This window comes from Alexandromys fortis, unplaced genomic scaffold (genome assembly GCF_014885135.2).
Source record: "Alexandromys fortis isolate MF-2015 unplaced genomic scaffold, M_Fortis_MF-2015_v1.1 scaffold_151, whole genome shotgun sequence".
Lineage (NCBI taxonomy): Eukaryota > Metazoa > Chordata > Mammalia > Rodentia > Cricetidae > Alexandromys > Alexandromys fortis.
In genome coordinates this window covers 1,707,674-1,729,308 of record NW_026068043.1, presented here as the reverse complement: position 1 = coordinate 1,729,308, position 21,635 = coordinate 1,707,674, and the positions used below count along the sequence as shown (strand labels likewise).

General features: G+C 43.4%; 1 protein-coding gene and 1 pseudogene across 1 annotated transcript; both read left to right on the top strand.

Moving 5' to 3' along the window:
- The first annotated feature begins 7,515 nt into the window (after positions 1 to 7,515).
- On the top strand, positions 7,516 to 7,793 carry LOC126516024 (60S ribosomal protein L38-like). The gene has a single exon (XM_050166152.1). The coding sequence runs from the start codon at positions 7,578 to 7,580 to the stop codon at positions 7,791 to 7,793; it is 216 nt and encodes a 71-aa protein (XP_050022109.1). The 5' UTR covers positions 7,516 to 7,577.
- Positions 7,794 to 14,429: 6,636 nt separating this feature from the next.
- Positions 14,430 to 21,635, top strand: part of LOC126516023 (eukaryotic translation initiation factor 3 subunit D-like) — a 53,552-nt pseudogene continuing 46,346 nt past the window's right edge.

Below are 21,635 nucleotides of genomic sequence, written 5' to 3'. Positions count from 1 at the left end.
GAAAGCAACACATTTTAATACCTTTTTTTAAAGCTGTGCTTCCTCAGCATAGACTTATTAAACAGTAGCTGAATGTTTGATAGCAAAATTTCTGTTTTGGCCAGTGAGGTAGCGCAGCAGTTAAAGGCACTTGCCATCAAGCCTGACAACCTGAGTTTGATCCTTGGGACCGACATGGTAGAAGCAGAGAACTGAACCGCCAAAATCTGTGCTCTTCTGACTTCAGTGTGTACACCATGGCATGTGGACGCATAAACATGCCCACGCTAATGAAAGTTGCAGACATGCAGTTTGTATAAGAATCACGCAATGAATTCGATTTAAACTTAGGATAGAATTACCAACAGTTTCTGAAATTGCTCCCAAACATTTGGGGGTACATAGTGAATTTCCCAGCATTGACAAAGGCAGACCCTGTATGGGTCTGAGCTAGGTCCTCTGCATATAATGTTAGGGTTGTGTAGCTTGGCGTTCTTGTGGGACTCTTAGCAGTGGGAGCAGGGGTGTTCGGACTCTTGCCTGTACTCAGAACTCTATTTCTCCTATTGGGTTACCTCTTCCAGCCTTCATATGAGGATTTGTTCCCAGTCTTATGCTAACTTGTTATGGCCATGTTCAGTTGATATCCCTGAGAGACTTGCTCTTTTCTGGGAGGCGGGGGAGGAGGAGTGGATCTGGGGAAGAGGGAAGGTAGGTGACCCTGACAGGAGTGGAGGGAGGGGAAACTGTGGCCAGAAAGTAATGTATGCGAGAAGAATAAAAAGTCCTTTCTATTTCTCACTGCAAAAAGAACGGGGGTTTAATGAGACATTCTTAGGACACTGGCGAGTTTGCCCTTGGATGATTTTGAGGCTCCCCCATACTTCCCCACTTGCCCTCACAATCTTTCTTTTCCCAGCCAGTAGACGAGTGATTTAACCTAGTCATATCACTTCTACCATGCCGGCCAACCAACTGCATGTTAGACCACCGCAAAACCATGAGGTAACATTAACCTTTCCCCTTAATGAGTTGACGGTCTCAGGCATCTGTTGTTAGAATCCAGGCCAGTCTGTGGCTCAGACCACCTGTGGAAGCCTTCCTACTGTGAGGAAATGGCGAGCCCCTCTACATAAGGCCTGTCTAGAAGTCTGTAAACAGACTCCTCAGGTGTCCCGATTTCAGAGGAATGACAAACCTCAGGTTGCCAGACTCCCTGGGACAGCAGAGTGGCCACACATTCCCTCACCCATTTAATGGGTGGTCTACCCCTCCTCCTACACTCCTCCCACATCGTCAGAGTCACACACTCCTTCCCTGGAATCCTGCCACCCTCTGCAGCCTGGCTGCAGGCTTGTGCTAGGAAACCTTCCCTCTTTCTCTGAGACCCAAAAGAAAGGGTTCCCACTCTGCCCAGAGGCCCTGACATCCTGCTGCCCTACAGTAGCCCAGCCCATCTTGGTACCCCCTTGAGCCCCACACTCCTGGCCTTTCGTTTGTTGCAGTGTTAGACGTGGACTAATACAGGGCTGGGCAACTGAGTGTCACCAGTGGAGAAGTCCTGCAGGGTTGAGCTTCAGTGGCCCTTATAGTGGGCTGAGGTCACCCAGTCTGTCTTCTGCTGAGAGTGCCACCTCCATGGGTATGATGCAGATGTTGTCATGACTTTATGGTGTCCAATTTCAGAACAAACACTGAGCTGGAAATTTTACATATTCTTTTGGACTCTGTGCTAGTATCCGTTAGTCATTGGGAGCCCATTTTATTGGCAATACAACTGAAAATCAAGGAGATAGTACAGTTGTTTAGACTAATCCAGACTATTTCTGGCATTGTCATGTTGGAATCAAAGTCCTGGCTGCACTAACGAGTTATTTTCATTCACCTGTGCTCAGGCACCTGTCCTCAATAGTCCATCTGAAGAAAGGAGACTTGGTTCAAGGTCCCACATGGGGAAAAGAAGCAAAGAGGCTCAGTAACGCCTCCTTGAGTCTATATTTGAAATCCTTATATAAAATTTAGGTTTAAGCATCAAGAGGTATTCATAACAGAGCTGTCCTGAACAAGATTTGATCCTGTCCATTATTGTGGGGCAGAAGGTACAGTTTTATATGTACTGCACGCAGCCAGCCTGGAGTATTCCTGACTGACAGCAGCCAGAGGAGGACACAGTCACAGAGAACTGCAGTTCTCTCTCTTAGCTGTGGAAACCTGTGCAAATTGCTTAACCTTGCCCAGCTTCAGTCTCCTTACTTGTTAGAGGGGGCAATACTTATATGTTTGGGAGGGAGTTGTTACAAGGACGCAAAGAGATAATGCACACAGAGAACTTAGAAAAACCCACAATTCCTGTAAAGAAGGTGCTTGCTTGACACAGAATGATCAGAACTTAGGTTAGCATGTATAAGTTGGGATGTTGCAAGTCCAGAATCAGATTGCCTTGGGGCAACTTTATCCTTAATAGCCATTTGTTATCCTCCATATCTGATGTGACATGTTTACATTGTATCACATGTTAATGCTTCACTATTAGGTGAATGCTTTGAAATACGTAAATAGATACTTAGCTTCCACCAACCAAGAGTCTATGAGTGCCGTAATAGAGAATCTGAGGCCTATAACTAGGATTTCCTGGCTTCTCTGGAGCCCGTACACTTTACATTCCCACCAATGTGTAATAAAATATCTTGATTTATGACTTTTTTTATTCTGTCACTACAGAAACAATGAAACAATTGACACATTGAAACAGAACTTGGGGTGACATAAATATGTGTTTGTGAGCCATAGTCACTCATGTCTAGCTGGAGAATAAACTCTCCCTTGTCCCCTTTGCGGGGAGAGCTGTCTTTTGTATTGACAAGAATAAAGAATTCTTTTATACTTCTCTATCTTGTCATGGGTTATTATGCATGAGAGTGGGGAAAATGATAACAAATGGGTAGATGATGGATCTTAAAGCCTTGGTGTTTATCTGATATTCATGACCTACCTTCCTAGTAGAAAAACATCCAGTTAAAACACTGATAGCTGTATAAGCATAAGGACCTCTGTTCAAATCCCCAGTACTCCCATAAAAAGTCGCACATAGCCAGATACTACTGAGACCCTAGCAATAGGGGGTAGAGATAGGCAGATCCCAGGAGCTCACTGCCCAGCCTGCGTAGGAAGATAGTGAGTTCCAGGTACTATGAGAGAATCTGTCTCAAAATTAAGGTGAAGAGTGATAAATAAAGACAACAATGTTCCCCTCTAACCTCTATGTGCTCATGCATGGGGGGTGTTGTCCTGCCCAGTTCCCGCAATCGTTAAGTCCCAAAGAAATCACACAGAGTCTATATTAACTATAAATTGATTGGCCTAGTAGCTCAGGCTTCTTATTAACTTATATAACTTATATTAGCCCATTATTCTTATCTACATTAGCCACATGACTCGGTACCTTATTCAGTGAGACAGTCACATCTTGCTTCTTCTGTGGCCAGATCAGGACTGTGCACTAGAACTTCCTTTCTGCCAGAATTTTCTTGTTCTCATTGACCCGCCTCTACTTCCTGTCTGGTTGTCCCACCTATACTTCCTGCCTGGCTACTGTCCAATCAGCATTTATTTAAAATATAATTGACAGAATACAGACCGTTGTCCCACATCGAGTGTGTGTGTGTGTGTGTAACACATACCAAAAGTTAAAAATAAACTAAATTACTTTTTTTTCTTACAGGAGGTTACAGTTAAGAAATTGCCTTGAGTCTCAGAAAATACTTGGACTCCAGACTTGTGAGACGTGTTGAGACTGTGAAAGATTACAGGGACCTTTCAGTTGGAATGAAATGCATTTTGCATTATAATACAATCACAAACATATGGGGTCCAAGAAATAGAGTGTGGTGGTTTGAATGAGAATGGCCCCCATAATGTGACATGTTTGAACTCCTGGTTCCTAGCTGGTGGAACTGCTTGGGAAGGATTAGTGGGTGTGGCTTTATTGGAGGAGGTGTGTCACTGGGGGCAGACTTGGAGGTTTCAAAAGCCATGCCATTCCTAGTTAGCTCTCCTTGCCTCGTGCTTGGGGATCAGGTGGATCAGCTACGGCTCCAGTGCCATGTCTGCTGGCCTGCTGCCATGCTCCCTGCCATGACAGTCAGGGACCTACCCTCTGGAGCTGTAAGTCTCAATAAACCTTTTCTTCTATTAAAACATAAAGTGTTGATAGCAAAAATCACTTTCCCTTACTTTTGATTTCACAACCAAAATTAGACTTAGATGCACAGCGTGCTTTGTAGTAGTATCTCTTATCTTTGTAGGCTCATTTAAGGTGTGTTTTTGCCCCCTCTGTCCCTACAGAACTCATAGTTCAATACTTTTCAGCCTTTGATTTGCATTCTATGTTTTGGTTTGGATCTGAAATCTCCCCCAAATCTGTTAGGTTGACACTGGGTCCCAAAGGCATCAGCTTTTAGAGATCGGACTTCAGGAAGGTGGGAGAATCAAGTCATGAAAAGATGTTCCCCCAACTTACCACAGTCACAGCTCACAGTCTCTCCCCCCTCTTTTTTGTGCATGTGCGCGCACACACACACACAAATAAACTGAATCTCACTATCACACAGTTACCTTATTTTTCTTCAGTTCTGCCAGGTGTGACTTGATTGTCTAAAATCTGAGCTCTCCAAGGGTTATTCCAGACATTTATGAACAGCTTTTACTTAAAAATATTGATTAAAAAAAAAGCTTGGATCCACAAGGTCACTAGCAACAGGATGAAGCCCAGCACCTCTGCCTTCATTCTGCATGTTCTTTGCTTTGGGTCAGCTACCTGATTACTTCCCCAGGCCAGTGTGTTAATCACTCCAGGAGTGTCTGTCTAACCCAACCCATCCTCATTCACGGCTGAGGGCCTTTCTTGCAAGCATTCAGTAAGCCTAGAAGGGAGGTTGCTGGGTTACGAATGAAGTGTCTTCCTGAGCATTTTACAGTATCTTATTCCTGAATGCAAAGATGTCTCCAGTCATTGTGCCAAACCTATAATCTATTTAGTTCCAGGTTTAGCAGAACATTGCAGATAGACCATCTAATGAAGAGGTCATCCCTACACAGCAGTAGCCAATCTCATGGAAACTAACTTTTCACCCAGTGTTCTACTTAGCTCTATCAACTCTTAGCACTATCAGTCTAGAATCACCTCCAAAAAGTCTCTCTCTAGTAACTGCCTCACTCCAGTTCTTCTGTAGGCATAGGTGTGAGGGATTATCTTGGTGGCTGATTGATGGAGGTGGGCACAGCCCACTGTGGGCAGCACCATCCTGGGCAGGTGATCCTGGGCTGTATAAAAAGTTCGCTAAGCACATGAGCCTGCATTTGATCCAGCAAGGTGATTCCTCCGTGGTTTCTGAGCCAACCTTCTGTTCTAGGTTCTTGCTCTGACTTGCTCAGTGAAGGACTGCGACATGGATGCCAAATAAACCCTTTCCTCACTTAAGCCGTTTGTTGGAAGAGTGTTTTTATTATAGCAATAGAAAGAAAACTGGGACATTCAAGCAATATGAACTTCTTTAGACTATCTCTCAGAACCAAAACTGACACAATGATTAACCAGACCACACCAGGACTGCGAATGCTTACCTATGGTTGGGGAGATGTCTCAGTTGGTAGCATGTTTGCTGGGGAAGCACAAAAACCTGAGTTTGTATATCTATCAGCCAGGTAAAAATCTAAGCGTGGCAGTGAGTGCCTAAAATGGGAGGATGGATGGTGAGAGACAGGGAGAGAGAGACAGAGACAGAGAGAAAGAGAGAGACAGAGAGATATGAATCCCCAAAGCTGGCTGTACAGCCAGTCTTCTAACAGTTCAAAGAAAATTTCAAGTTTAGCAAGAGACCCTGTTTGAAAATTCAAGACAGCAAAGCAACTGAAAAAGACACTTAAAGTCGACCTCTGGCTTCCATGCACACACATGCACACACAAACATGCACTCTCATACATCCACAACAAGGAAAGAATGCTTAATTGTGCATACCTCCTGCCCTGATTCTTCTTCTGAGTGTGGGTCTCATGTCAGCATCCTGAAGGTGGGAGGGGCAGCACCGGATCCCTTTATCTGCACTCCTCAGTGTAGTCGCTTGAGCTGTTCTACTTTTCCCTTTTTATCACGGTGATATAACACTCTGAACAAAAGCAACTTGGGTAGAAAGGGTTTATTTGGCTTTTACTTCCAGGTCACACTCCATCACCGGGCCAAGAACTCAAGGAAGGATCCTGAAGCAGAAACCATGGGGGCATACTGCCTGCTGGCTTACTCTCTGCCTTGCTCTAAATTTCTTATACAGGCAAAGACTACTTACCCAGGGATGGTGCTGCCCACAGTGGGCTGGGCTCTCTTACACCAATTACCAGTTGAAATGATTCCTCAAAGACATGCCCACTACAAAGAAGGTTACTCAATTGAGACTCTTGTTTTTGGATGCTTTTAGGCTCTGTCCAGTTGAAAGCTAATGCTAGAAATCTCCTTCCTCTGTATTTCTGCCACCGTCATCTCTTTAATTAATGTATTGGGATTAATAACAAACCTACTCTGTCTGAATTTCCAGAGCCAGGATCTTGTTGCAAATCTGTCAACAGGATACGTCACTTAATACTTGTTCCTAGGTCATCTCTTACTATCGTGACTCTTGTGATACTCTGCCTCACTCAGAATTTTTCTTCTCTAGGAATTTCTGAGGCTGCTTTTCTTATTCCCTCGGAAAACATGACAGATCTTTGACAAACACTACTGAGATGTCAAGAACCTCACTGGATGTGTTTGAAATATGATCTTGCGCAAAATGTTTTACTGTATTAGTGAGGGTTTTCTAGAGAAACCAAAACAACAGAATGCACACACACACACACACACACACACACAGATTTATTTTTCTTTATTATGCTATATCAATTACACAAAATAATGGTTTTCATCATGATATTTTTCTACACATGCATATATAAATATTTGTGCATATATACACACATGAGCATATATTTGGTATAGTCTCATTTTTGAATGTGGATTTAAATGACATGTCAGATGTAAAGTACCATAACTTCACGGTATTTAAGGTCCCATGAAAGGAGAGTTATTGTCATTGCGAATCAGCTACTTTCCTCATCACTATGACCAAATGTTCGACAAGTATCATGCTTAGGGAAGGAGAACTTATTTTGTCTCTCACTCAAGGGCACAGTCCATTATGGCACCGAAGTCATGATGACAGGAATGTGAGGCAGCTGGTGGCTTTGTACCCATAGGCAAGAAGCAGAAGTGAAACAAGCCAGGCATAGTGGCACACGCCTTCAATCTCAGCACTCTGGAGGCTGTCTGGCCAGCCTGGTCTACAGAGTGAGCTCCAGCACAGCAGAGCTAATTAGTAAGACCCTGAAGTAAAACAAAAAACAACAACAACAGCAGCAGCAACAACAATAATAATAATCAGAAGTGAACGCTGGTTTTCATCTTGCTTTCTATCTTTATTTTAATTTAAATATTTATTAATTTTGGCTCTTTTTCCGTTCCCTTCGGTTCTGGCCGCTGTACGGTCTCCAGCGCCGAGCGCCCGTCGCCATGCCTCGGAAAATTGAGGAAATCAAGGACTTCCTGCTCACGGCCCGGCGGAAGGATGCTAAATCTGTCAAGATCAAGAAGAACAAGGATAATGTGAAGTTCAAGGTTCGCTGCAGCAGGTACCTTTACACCCTGGTCATCACAGACAAGGAGAAAGCCAAGAAGCTGAAACAGTCCCTGCCCCCTGGCTTGGCAGTAAAGGAGCTCTGTGTTTGACTATTAAAAACTTAAAAATCGTAAAAAAAAATTATTAATTTTGTATGTGTGTATTGGGGGGTGAAAATCAAAGACAAACTGAGGAAACTGGCTCTCTCCTTCTATTATGCAAACTGTCCCGACTCAGGTTGCCATTGCTTTGAGCAAGTACTTTTAGCCACTGAGCCAGACAGCCTGTCTTCTTAGGGAGCTTTAAAGTGTGTCCTTGATGGTTTGGTATACCATGAAAATCTAGCATAGCCTTGAACTTGGATTCTGGGTACTGTAGTGTCTATCAGCTCTGCTCTTGAAGAAGTTTAAAACTGTTCCATCAGGCTGAGTTTGGCCTCAAAGACCGACAGAAAGGTGTAATGTGCTGTGTTCCAGAATTTAGACCAGGAGCATGGTTATGTCTTCCTGTCTGGGGGTGGGGCCCCTGGAAACTGGACAGAAGGCTGATTCCATGGTTTCAGAAGATTCTTCCGGCTCAGATGCTCCCATCAGCAGTTCTGCCTCCACCAGGGGTTGCTTCTCTGCGAGCTTGCTTTTGCCTCATTTCATCCGAGTTCACCCAAACAGAATCATTTCAGAGAAGCAGCAATTTAGACCCTTGTGTTTGATCCCTAAAACACTTGTAAAGAAGCCAGCCATGGTGGTATGTGTTCACTTGTAATCCAGTGCTCTAGAGATGACGACAGGCCGACCCCTGTGGCTCAGGGATGCGCAACCTAGTCTACTTGGTGAGTGCCAGACCAGTGGGTCGTGTCTGGAGAACTATCATTGTGGGTTTCCTGTGACCTCCACACGCATGGATACTCAAGTGCATGTATCCGCCCCCCCCACATACACAGTTTACACACATGAACACACAAGTGTACACAATCACATACCTAACACAACACACATGGATATAGAGCATGACAATTAAATAATATGTATTTGAAAGAAAATAACAATATGAAAAGTAAGAATTGTTTAAAGTTATTTGGTCTAGCTGGTGTTTGCACACAGGGACATCTGGACAGAGTACATACAAATAGGGAGAACATTGTGTGGTCAGCTGCATGTAAATAAAGCAACAGGCATAATCTCAATTTTCCCATATTATTTCATTTTAACTTTTAATTATTTGACATGTTATGTTTTGATCATATTCTTCCTCCTCTTTCATGTCCTCCCAGAGCCTATCCATCTTCCGACCCACCCAACTCCATGCTTTCTCTCAAAAGACAAAAGAGCCCCAAATCACCAAACCATAAAAATAACACAATGTGCACACACACACACACACACAAACACACTCTGCGCATACATGCACATTGGAGTCCATTTGTGTTGGCCAGTCAATCCTGAGCATGAAGCCTGTCCTAGGGTATGGCAGATAGACCCAGAGCCACTCCACTAGAGGAAAATGACTTCCCTCTTCCAGCAGCTATCAATTGCAAAGTGTTTCTTGGTTAGAGGTGGACTTGGCTCCCACCTGCCCTTCTTGGTGCTGGGCTTCTGTTAGGCTTGAATCTGAGCAGATCTTCTGCAGGCTGCCACAATCTCTGTGAGTTCATATGTGTTTCAGTCCTGTTGGGTATGGAAGACACTGTTTTCTTGGCATCACCCATCCCCTTTGGATCTTGCAGTACCGCTGCATCTTCTTCATATAGATCCTGGATCCTTGAGTGGAGTAATGGCTTGACAATTAAGAGAGCTTGCTGCTCTTCCAGAAGGCATGGGTTAGAGTCCCAGCACTCACAAGAAAGCTCACTACCACCTCTAACTCCAGCCTCTGTAGGCATGTACACACACACACACACACACACACACACAGAGAGAGAGTCTCATTTTTAAAAGGTTGTGACAAAGTTCATGTCAAACAATTATGATTATCTTAGTATTTATTAGCTGAGCTCAGATGTACTGAGTGTGATTGACAGTCAGTATTCTTGCCCAGTGCCTCATTTCTGGCACTGATACCTCTTCCACTGGAACATTCCCACCCCAATTCCCATACCTCTAGCATCTAAAAGTTAGTGACTAGCATGGGCGCAAACTTCTAGCTTCCTTCTGTGAAAGAGATGACATATCTTCTGAATATTTGGTTCCGGTTTATTGTTTTAATAGGCATGATTTCTTCATATCCAGCTTTGGAGCCTTATAGAACAATATTATTTATCAATAAATGAATATTTCAAAGAAATGCACAAATATAAAAACGCAAGGCTTCATTAGAGCCATTATCTTGTCAAAAGCTGAAAAAAATGATTCCTGTCAGACAGCTCTGCCATTTCATGAGTGTTGTTTTAATGGTGCCTGACAATTGGACAGCCAATCTTGCTCCCTCTTGTCAATCTTCCCTCTTTTATGGACAATAAAGACCTCCAAACTTAGAGATGATTATTGGACAGGTTAGACTCCTGCTTTTTATGTATGACTAAAGTATTGTTTAATTTTTAAAAATTACACTATCAATCCATTATCAAAGACAGGAGTCCCATTTCACTTCCAGGGACTCTTCAGTGATTTGAATCTGGGTCTTGCTAACAGGTTCTTGTGACTCTTAAAGGTTAGCAGGCATCAATAACTCACTTTGAGGTCTTGTTCAAAAGACAGGTTGCCAGGGCTAGAGAGATGAATCAATGGTTAAGTGAGCACACTGCTCTTCCAGAGGACTGGGGTTCAGTTCCCAGCACCCACAATGAGTGATGTGGGAGTCCCCTCTGTTTGCTGTGATTACCATTAATGAATAAAGAAAGCTGGCTTGAGCCTATAGCAGGCTGAACAGAGGTAGGTGGGGAAAACTAAATTGAATGTTGGGAGAAAGAAGGTGGAGTAAGAGAGAAGCCATGTAGCCCCTCCGGAGATAGACGCAGGAACTTTACTGGGTAAGCCACACACATACACACACACACACGCACACACACATATGTGTGTGTGTATGTATATGTATATATATATACACACACACATATATATATATATTATAGATTAATGGAAATGGGCTAAATTAAGATGTAAGAGTTAGCCAATAAGAAGCTAGAGCTAAGTGGGCCAAGCAGTGATTTAATTAATACAGTTTCTATGTGATTATTTTGGGAGTCTAGGCAGCCAGTATGTGTATGTGTCTTCACACATATGGAGGTCACTGGTTGACTTTGAGAGTTAGTTCTTTCCTTCTACCCTGTGAGTCACAGAGACTGAACTCGGGTTTTCAGACTTGAAGGCAAGCACCTTTACCTGTTGAGCCATCTCCCCAACCCTCTACAGCCTATTTATTTCTTGTTTTTCCTTATCCATCTCACAGCGATGTATAGAACCATCACCTTAAAAGCACTTTCTGAGATGACAAAAGCCTCAGCTTACAGAGTCACTCTGTATGTATGTCATGTCTCTACACTTCAGTCACAATGAACTCTTACTAATGTTCTGTTCTTGGACTCCACCAGCCTTAGCTAATTGTGTCCACATTGAAAGTCTTTTTCTAACACTTTTACTCTAGGAAATCTTACTTGCCTTTTTATACCCAGCTCCATTATCATTACTGTGTGATGCTTTCCTCAATGTTCCCAGGTTGAGTTAGCTTTTCTCCCTTCTCTTAGTTCCTGGCACAATCATGAGTCTCTTGGTTGAAGATGATAACACATTACAATCATTGTTTGATACTTTTGTCCCTCTTTAATACTTTTAGGGCAGTGTCATTAGCTCTTCAGGCCTCAGTGACTAGTATAGCATCTGGAAAAAAGAAAAGTAGATGTCAAAGTATGTTTGCTGGATGAATTTCATGCTCCAGGAAATGCAGCTCAAAGAGATGCCAGTATTACACTATGGTATTTCTTTGTGCAAGTGAGAGACAATTCAATACATAATTCTCACAGTTTTCAGCAGCATAGCACATGCAATGTTTGGGCATTACCTAGGAAATGTATTCAATTTTCCTCTTGTCTGGATCACTTCCAACATGTATTTGTGTCAACTACTCCTCTCCACTATAATCCCCCTCTTAGAATAAGATGTTCATTTCATACTTTTATTGCCTGCTTGTCACAAGTTGTAAGCTCTGTAGAAGAGGCTCCCTGCATTTATCATAAAACTGAAAACTATAATTAGGAAATGCACAAATGTACTGGGACCTGCTCCAAGATGATGACTGTCTCTAGGAAGAGGAATGAGACCCAAAACTCCTTTTAGCCTTAAATGGATACAGATATTAGTGGTAGGTTGAAGGGGCTCCTTAGAAAGACATAGATAGACCTGCCAAGATAAGACCTTTCTTGGCCTTGGAAATGGGGGCTTCCTGTTTATCCATAGATAAATATCAAATGAGCTGGGATGCCAGGTACATGGCCCTGGCACATGACCTTGGTGCAAGTTAAAGACATACTTCATATCCCCAAAAGGTTTAACTTTTCTAGGCACTAGAGACTAATTTTTTTTTAAAAAAAACTGTTAATATAAAAGAAGGACTATGTCTCTACTATCTCTAGACCCAGAAGTCAAATGTTAGAGCAAGTGGGTGAAATTCATAGAGAGAAATCTTTTCTAAATAAATATTTTTTCTGAAAGTGAAATCCAACTGCTCAGTGAATGAGTGTGTTTTCACCATTGAAAGGCAGCCTGGGCGGGCGAGATGTGAGCCCTCGGTCACATATGATGACTTCTACTGAGGGAGAATTGTGCAAAGAGAAGCTGTGACAAGGATCCATCTGCACCACTTTGATTTTCTTATTCCACCATCTTGCTTCTAAAGAAAACACTGCCTCTGGAAGAAGGAAGATGCCAGCTGACTATTTCTTGAATAACAACTGTCTTAGTACATTGTAGATGCTACAACAAACCATCTTGTTACTCACTATTCTGAAATCAAGAAGTCTACAGCGGAGGCACTAAATTTGCTGTTTAGTCGGGCCCCATTCCTATTAGATGGCATTTGCTTTGACTGTTATCCTCATTTGATTGGAGTGGAAAATGGGGTCTCTCGCGGCTCTGTTATGAGGACATTATGTGTTATATGGCTATTCTCTCTAACTGAAAACTATGTAGCTTTGGCTGTCATGAATGCATGGATCCTCCTGCTTCTGCCTCTTGAGTTCTGGAATTAAATGTATGCAGTACCACGTCCAAACAAGACCCTATTCCTTCAAACAACTCCATTACAGAAGAGGCTTCAGCTGAGTGGTGGTGGCGCACACCTTTAATCCCAGTACTTGGGAGGCAGAGGCAGGCAGATTTCTGTGAGTTCAAGGCCAGCCTGGTCAATCGACAAGAGCTAGTACCAGAACAGGCTCCAAAGCTACAGAGAAACCCTGTCTCGAAAACAAAGTTAAAAAAAAAAAAGAAAGAAAAACAGAAGAGGCTTCAACATATTAACTTTGTTGGAATATAAGAATTTAGAACATTGATCTTGGAAGATGCCTGAGTGGGTGAGAACTTGAATCCACAACACCCACATAATAACTGGGCATGCTCACACATGTCCTGTAACCGTAGCACTGTGTGTGTGTGTGTGTGTGTGTGTGTGTGTGTGTGTGTATTTGTGGGGGGGATTGTGAGGAATAATAAGAGGCTCTATGGGAATTTCAGGCTGCCAGCCTGGCTCTAGGTTCAGTGAGAAACCCTGTCTCAAGTGAAGAGGACAAGGTAGCATCCTTCTGTGTGCACACATGGGTGTGTGTGCCTCCATATGAGCATGTGTGAACATGTGCACATACCATATACACACATGCACACAAACTCACACATCACAAAAAAAAAAAAAGAACTTAGAATGTAGCAGAAACCATCTTGAATTGCGAGCCTCTACACAAACTCTTCCTCCATTATCTGGGGCTTTGAGTGGGCGTTAAAAGGGAAGAAGCTCGCCCGAGAACTCTTAAGGCGGTGATCTAAGGGAGACAGATTCAAATAGCATCCGAAATGTTCAGTTTTGTCTTGATGTTCACGGCTTACTGCACAGCCATTCACATGTTTCTTTGTATGAGCAATATAATAAGCAGCTTTCAGGAGGACGGGCAGCATAATGAATGGATTGTAAAACATGCTCATAAAAACAGCAGAGTGTGTCTAGAAGTGGGTGCTATCCGCTCCCGATTCACCGAATTTCCTGGCTTGCGCTTTTTTACATCAGTTGCGCATTTTCTATTAAAGAGAAGCGTTTAATGGGCATGCAATTAATTTTAATTTTTCCCCCTTCTTTTTCCTCCCAAGGTGATTAAAAAGAAAAGTGTCTATGTGTGGAAAGGAGGGCGCATTTTTATGGTCCTGACAGAGCAACGCTATCAGAGCCATAGAGTTTCTTACAGGGTAATTAATGCATGTTAAGTATCTTGTAAATATTATGTGGTAATAGCTCTAAATAAACATACACTGCAGTCAAAAGGATCCGCTCCACCCCTGCCACAGGGAATGAGATGTTCCTAATTAATGCCTTTAGAAGAGGGTCCTGTGTCACCTTGGATTGTCTTGGGAAATTACAGCTTTAGTTTGCAGAAGGCAGTAGGAACGATTAATTAAGAAACCTTGACATGCCTGGTATGTGTCCCACCTGGGCTAAGTGGGTTGGACAGGCCCACCTGCTTTGCTTCCTTCCTCGAGCTGCCTTTGTCAGCGAGCAGGCTGCACAGCCACGATTGTGTTTCTCATAGCCGTTCATTGCAGCTCCAGGAAGACATGCACTCGAGGGGACCCCCGAGTGCCTGGCATGGGTGTGCACAGCTCCTGATCACACCGGCCCAGCCCCTGGAGCTCTATCTGGTAAGTGAGAGGAACGGATGTCCCTGGTGGTACGTATGGGTTTCAGCTTAAATCCTGGTTCCTGTACGACCTTCTGCCTAGTCTAGAGATGGTCTCTATCAGGTGTGCGGTCCTCGTGGCCTTCTCTTAGCATTGCTAGGGTCTTGAGTGTCATTGTCATTATCTAAGATATCCTCAGAGGTGGTGGAGAGTGACAGAAAGACTCTTGAATTACCATGTTAGATGACCCCCCCATCCCCAACCAAGTCTAAACTTACACTGAGATATTAGGGACTGAGTCTACAACACCAGGACAGTTGAGGTATTTGGCATACATTTATTCTTGTTGATTTCTAACCATCGTGTACAGGATCTCTCAGCTTTCTCAATTTCTACTACTGTGATTTATTTATTTATAGATTACTTAGTTAGGGGAGGCATGCTATGGAGGTTTGTCTATGGAAGGTTAAAGGACAACAGCAGACAGTTCTTTCCTGCTATGTGGGAGCCAGGGATAAAACTCATGTCATCAGGCCAGGTGGTGGTGGCGCACACCTTTAATTCCAGCACTCGGGAGGCAGAGGCAGGCGGATCTCTGTGAGTTCAAGGCCAGCCTGGTCTACAAGAGCTAGTTCCAGGACAGGCACCAAAAACTACAGAGAAACCCTGTCTAGATCCCCCCCCCCCAAAAAAAATCTCATGTTATCAGGCTTGGCTATAAGCACCTTTTTCTATTGAATCACTTTGATGGAAATTCTCCTTGTTTCTAAATATTTTACCTCTAAGTTGTCCTTTGGTGACTTCCATGCTTTTCAGGAATGTTAACCCCTTGGAGATTCAGTTAACTTGGTGATTCAGCTAACAGATTTAACAGAAATCTGTCAAATGGTTTTACAAAGTTTTCCAATCTCACTTTTAAAGACAATACCTTCCTCAAGCTTCTCCTTTGGTGCTTGGAATTCCTTCAAGATTTCTTAGCCTTCATACCTTTGGTCTAAAGTTTATGGTCTAAATCTGAAATATCTCCTACAAGTTCAAGTCCCGAATGCTCAATCCTGAAACGAAGGGACTACTCTGAAGACTATGGAGCCTTTGGAAAATGGGCCTAGATGGTGGAAGAAGGTCACTAGGGATAGTTACCATCTGCTTTTTCTGCTTCTTGTCTTCCAGAATGTGAACAGGCATCTGCCTCATGTTCCTGCCACCTTGCCTTTCTGTCATGATAGACTGAAGTCTCTTTGAAACCAGAAGCCAAAAATAAACCCCTTTTCCTTGCTCCTGTCAGGTATTTGGTCACAGAATATGTGAAAAGTAAGGACTCCAAGCCACGAAGATGTGATTTTGAATGCAACCTGATGGAGCTGTGGTTCGCACCAGAAAAAAAAAATGTAGGTAGAGTTTAACAGTAGGGAATCCATGAAGGATCAAGATTCTTGAGAAGAATGATACTCAGAATACAGAATGAGTCTTGACTAGTAAGATATGATCAAAGAGCCTATTTGAGTTGTTTCTGGGACAGGTCCAAGTACTGCCACAACATGAACAAAGTGTTCGCTTTGCTATTGATGCCTTGCAAGAGACTTTTATGCGAGTAAATTTCCTGAGAATCAATGTCAGCAGACAATTAAAGTGAGGATGTTGAGCTCATTGTGTAAGTCAGACAGGGACAACTCAAAGGTATGGACAGAAGTGGATCATTCTCATAATACAGCAAAGATCACCCAGAGTGAGTCACTACCTTCCTGGGGCTGCCATCTTTGAAGAATGTGCCTTATACTCTTATCACAGTTAGAGAGAGTTACATTCCTGGTCTAGTAGAGACATGGGAAGAGGGGAGGGTATATGTTACTATTCTTGCAGGATAGTCTTTATGAAATATGTGGCTAAAAATAAACAGGAAACCTTAATTCAAGTCCTTTGCCATAGAGAAAAATGACTGAACTCAGTCTGGCTATGACAGGGATCAATGAGGGTTTACTGCCAACGAGCAAGATGGGAGAGTAAATGGAACATTTCTCAAAGTAACTGGTTAATTGTGGTGGGAATGAAGGGTGATGAGCTTGGCATCTAACTCGGAGAAAAACATGCTCGGTTGGACACCAGGGGTGAGGGACTCTCAACCAACACAGTGGGACATGAAGCTGTAGCTGTCCCTCCAAATGGGAACACTTATTTGAGGGAAGAGAGAGGGCTCCTGAGAGTCAGAAAGTCAACCAAACTTACAGGACTATTGAACTTACCAAACTTGGAGCAGTCAGAAAGTGATAGGGCTCAGAGCCTTCTTTTCCTTCTGACCAGTTGAACTATCATCTGACACTTGGAACCAGAGGATGTTTGCTAGGTGGTAAGAGACCACCAGAATTTAATGACATTTAAGAATCTTGCCTCTATAAAAGAATTGCCTCCACCTGAAGCAATAGGGTACCTGTTGTTCATCCCTTCAATTATGCCTATGTTGGTACATTTGGGCAGCTATAACAGCAGAAATTATCACTAACCTGGAAAGATCATCTAGTTCTTGGGAGACGTTTGGCTCTGCCTTGTGAAGCTGGGAGTTCATCCCCAGAAAAATAGGCTCCTGTCACAAAAAGGGAAAGAAGAGGTCATTATATATAGTTTGGCTAAAGAAGTGGAACCAATAGAGGGGATATATATAGAGAGTAATGTTTTGATCTCTGTGTTAGGAAGGCCAGACTTACCTGACTGGTGGCTGGTGAAGTCTAAAGTTCTCAGGACATGCCATTAGAATGAGACATGTTTGCTCACATGCTCTCTCTCTCTCTCTCTCTCTCTCTCTCTCTCTCTCTCTCTCTCTCTCTCTGTCTCTCTCTCTCCTCTCTCTCCTCTCTCTCTCTCTTTCCCTCTCTCTCTCTTTCTCCCCTGCCCCCATGTAAGTCTCAGACCAGCTTTTAGGAAAAATCAATTGACTTAATCCCTTCTGGATTATCTGACACCATGTCCTGGGTTTAAAGTCTAGTGACTATGGTTTTAATTACAACTGAAAATCACAGCAAACCCAAGACTTGATAGTGATAGGATAGCTGAGCCAAGGTGGCATGTAAAACAAAAGAACACAGTAGAGTGTTGTTCAACAAAACATGCAGGGGCCCAGAGTAGTGGTGTACACCTTTAAGCTCAACACCTGGAAAGTGGAGACAGATTGATCTCTGCGAGTTCCAGGCCAGCCAGGACAGTGAGAACCACTCTCTTTCCTCAAAATAAACGATCAGACAAACAAAAACTAAAAAAGCACCACCGAGCAAGCAAAACAACAACAACACAAAATACACAAACACAAGACACTCATACAAAAGAAAACAAAACATACAGAACTTACAAATAAGCGATAAAAAATGATAGCATGTATGACCTTTGACTGTCATTAGCAAGAAGGCCGTCTTGGTCTTTTGTAATTGACATTTCATGGTCCTATCAGTTTAAGAACAATCTGTGCAAGCGTAGTAAGCTGTGCTGCCTTTCCTATCCTTCTTACTTTTGTCTTTGCTTTGTTTGTTTGTATTGCTTAGCAAAGAAAATGACTCACAAGATTTTCCAGCATCACTGGACAGCAGGTTCTCTCTCTTGATGCCTTTGTTTCCCCATAGATTATAAAAATTTGAGCTCCTTTAAGTCTGTCAGCTCAGAGATGTCATTCTGCTCATTTCTTCCATCAGAAGTTTCATATGCCTCTGACAGGCATCCATTATCTGTTTGTGTGAAAATGATGTTTCTAGTGATTTGGGAAATATGTTCTGGCAAGTTCAGAGGAGGAGGTGTAGGCAGGGATGAGCTGGGTGGGTAATGGGAAACCTGGAGGAGAGGTAGAGGGGAGTTGATGTTTGGGTATAAAGCCTGCAGGTCTGAGTTATAGGGAAGGGGAGCAAATACTGCCTGCATGCTGGAGACAGGGCCCTGAATTAGCAATTGAGGAAGAAAGGAGGGGTCAGGTGTGTGCTTGAGTTTGGTGAATTAACCAGTGACAACCTTTGCCTGAATATTCTGCTATGAACTCAGAAATGAGAGAAAACCGACAGACAGACAGACACACACACACCGGGGGGGGGGGAACAAAGTCACACACAACCACAGAAGGTAGAGGGAGGAAAAGAAGAAAAGAGGGAAGGAAGAAAGAAGGGGAGATGGAAGAAGGGAGAAAGGAAGGGAAGGAGAAGTAAGAGGAGAAGCGAGGAGGAAAGAAGGAAGGAGGGAGGGAGGGAGAAGACAAGAACCAAGACCATTGTGGTTGGGATCATAGAGTTCAGTAGGAAATGTCTCTTCATTCACAGCAGGCTGATTTCACTGAGATGGTAGCAGTCAATGGGATGGGCAGGCACCTTCTTGCATGGGCTTGGACCTCAACGCTATAGAAGGCCAGAGGCTTTGGGAGCCTCCATCACACCAGCTTCTTCCTGTTTTCTCCTTCCTTACTCTACATGAAGAAAGCATTCACACCCCACCCACAAGTATGCAAACCCACAATTGAGTTTCCAGGCAGACAGCAGCCCTGCTGAGTCCCCCACCATTCAGGGCAAAGCATATGGGAGTTCTTACAGGATCCAGGCAGGCTACAATCAAGCCACTCCACGCACAGGTCTCTAATAGTAGAGCAATCAGTGCTAATCATCCATCCCGTTTATGTACGGGAGGGCCTAATAGGATTCATGCCTCTGTGGTGAATACATTTTCCTTTAGAGGACGACACGCAAGCATACATTACCTGTTTAATTAAAAACAAAATTCTCCAGCCAACAATTTGCTCCCTCCCTTGGGCACGCGCTACATACATTATGATGCTTTCCTTAAGTCAACAGATTACATATTCTCCAATGAGTTTGTCATTGTATACAGCTGTGTATGGTTTAGGCAGATAAACATTTGAGCCTGGTTTCTCTTTGGGTGAGAATTGCTTTGTTGCAAACACGAGGCAGAAAGTTCATGTATTACTGACTGCTGTGCACTGCCGCTCATGAATAGTAGTTGCTTGCCAAGTGACATTATTCCCATGGAGACGTGAACAGACCTCTACTCACCACAGACAGGGAACCAATGGCAGACCAAAGTAAAGCTGTCAACAAAGTCCAACTTGACAAACCAACGAGATTATTTGGGTTACTTAGAGGAGTGTGGTGTGGGGTTAGTTACAGGATCACAATGATTCAGTCACAGCTGGATCACCAAAAGCCCCCCCCCCCTTCAGGCTCTGTGAGTGCTTAGGAAAGCTGCATCACTGGGGCTCAGTGCAACTCAGTGCATGACTTCCAGGAAGCTTGACAGATTGAAGAAAGGTCTATCCCAGGTGGTTCAGTTGTCTCTGTCGTCTAGGCAGCTTGTTTTGAATGTGTCTGCCTTAGTCGGGGTTTCTATTTTTGTGACAACACGCCATGACCACACCACATCAACTCTTATAAAGGAAAACATGTAATTGAGGTGGTGGCTCGTTTACATTCAGACAATTAGTCTCTCGTCATGGTGGGGTGCATGGTAGCATGCAGGCAGGCTTGGTACTACTACATCTTGATATGCAGGCAACAGGAAGTAGACTGAGACACTGGGTGGTATCTTGAGCACAGGAAACCTCAAAACTGGCCCCCACAGTAACACACTTCCTCCAACAAGGTCATACCTACCCCAACAAAGCCACACCTCCCAATAGTGCCACTCCCTATGAGCTTATGGGATCCATTTTCTTTCAGAATATCAGTGTTTTTCAAAGGTCCTGACTGTTTATAGAAGTTTGGGGGTGGAATGATCTAATACATCTGGTACGTTTTGGGGGCTTCCTGAATCTCTTGAGTTGTATTTCCCATTACTAAGGAGCTCTCTGCAGAAAGGACATCAACTCAGAGGAAACTGCTTTATAACAGAGCTAAAGATATCCAAGAGCAGAGAACGCACCCTTAATTCTTGCTTTCTGCTGACAGATTGGTGCCAAGCCAACTCCTAAAGTGCATGCAAAATAGTGGGAAAGCCACCAGTGCACAGTGGTGAGGTATCTTCTGACATGTGCACATCAGCGTTTGTGGCCTGCAACTGCTAATTGCTACTAAGATGTTGGTTATTTTAAATACTAAACAAATCTAATAACCTGGGCCTTCATGGATGCTTCATAAGAGTAACATATATCCAACAAATATTTCTCATTACTACTCATGTGAAATAGGTGCTCAGGGTTGGCAGGATGGCATAGTCCTGTAATCTTGGTACTGAGAAAGCAGAAGCAGAAGGATTACTGTGAGTTTGAGGACAGCCTGGTTTGTATGTACTCCAGGCTATCCAGGATTATATATTGAGATGTGGTCTCGAAACAAGACAAAGTAAGAGCAGCTCAGTTGGTAAAGTGCTTTTCTTGGAAATGTGAGAGCCTGGGTTTAATCCTTCAGAACCTGTTTATGACAAAGTGAACATGGTGACATTCATGGATAACCCCAGAGCTGGGGAGGGAGAGATAGACAGATCCCTCAGACTCACTGGCAAGTCACCATATCCTCAAAATCAGAAGAAATCCCACAGACAGAGGGAATGAAAGGAAAGGAAGCAGAGCAATGAAGAATGCTTGTCACGTCAAGCCTGTGTTCGTGAGATGAGGAGGTGGACCCAGTGACCGCAGAGAACTGAAGCAGTATTTCAAGTGATAGACGCGTGCTCCTCCTTGACAGCTCTCTTTCCAACTCCCCAACACTGTATTTTATGTTATCATGCTTTTAATTAGACAAAACATGCTTGCTTACAGCTATCTGCTACTTATCCAGGTTAACATCACAATAAAGTAGTTTTCACCCCTTGCCTTAGACTGTTCTATGCTTAAAATGGAACCTTACGTATTATATGTCATATTTGCGAAAACTTGTTCAGATGATTTGTTACACTGGTGTGATCAGGACAGTCAGGCCTCCAGGAGCTGGCTTAAAGGAACCCTTTGAGGAAGCAGAAATGTCTACACCAACACAGTAAGACACTAATATCACTGCCTGCTCCAGTTGCTGCATTGACTGCTTGATGGAAAACTTGCCCACCACCATTCAACAATGCTTGACAGAGTATTTGGAAAGGGTTGAATGCATGGGTAGACTCCACTGACTATGGCACAGGTTGGAACAGTAGAAACACAATTGACAAGTTGTACGACATGACAGTAACAAATAT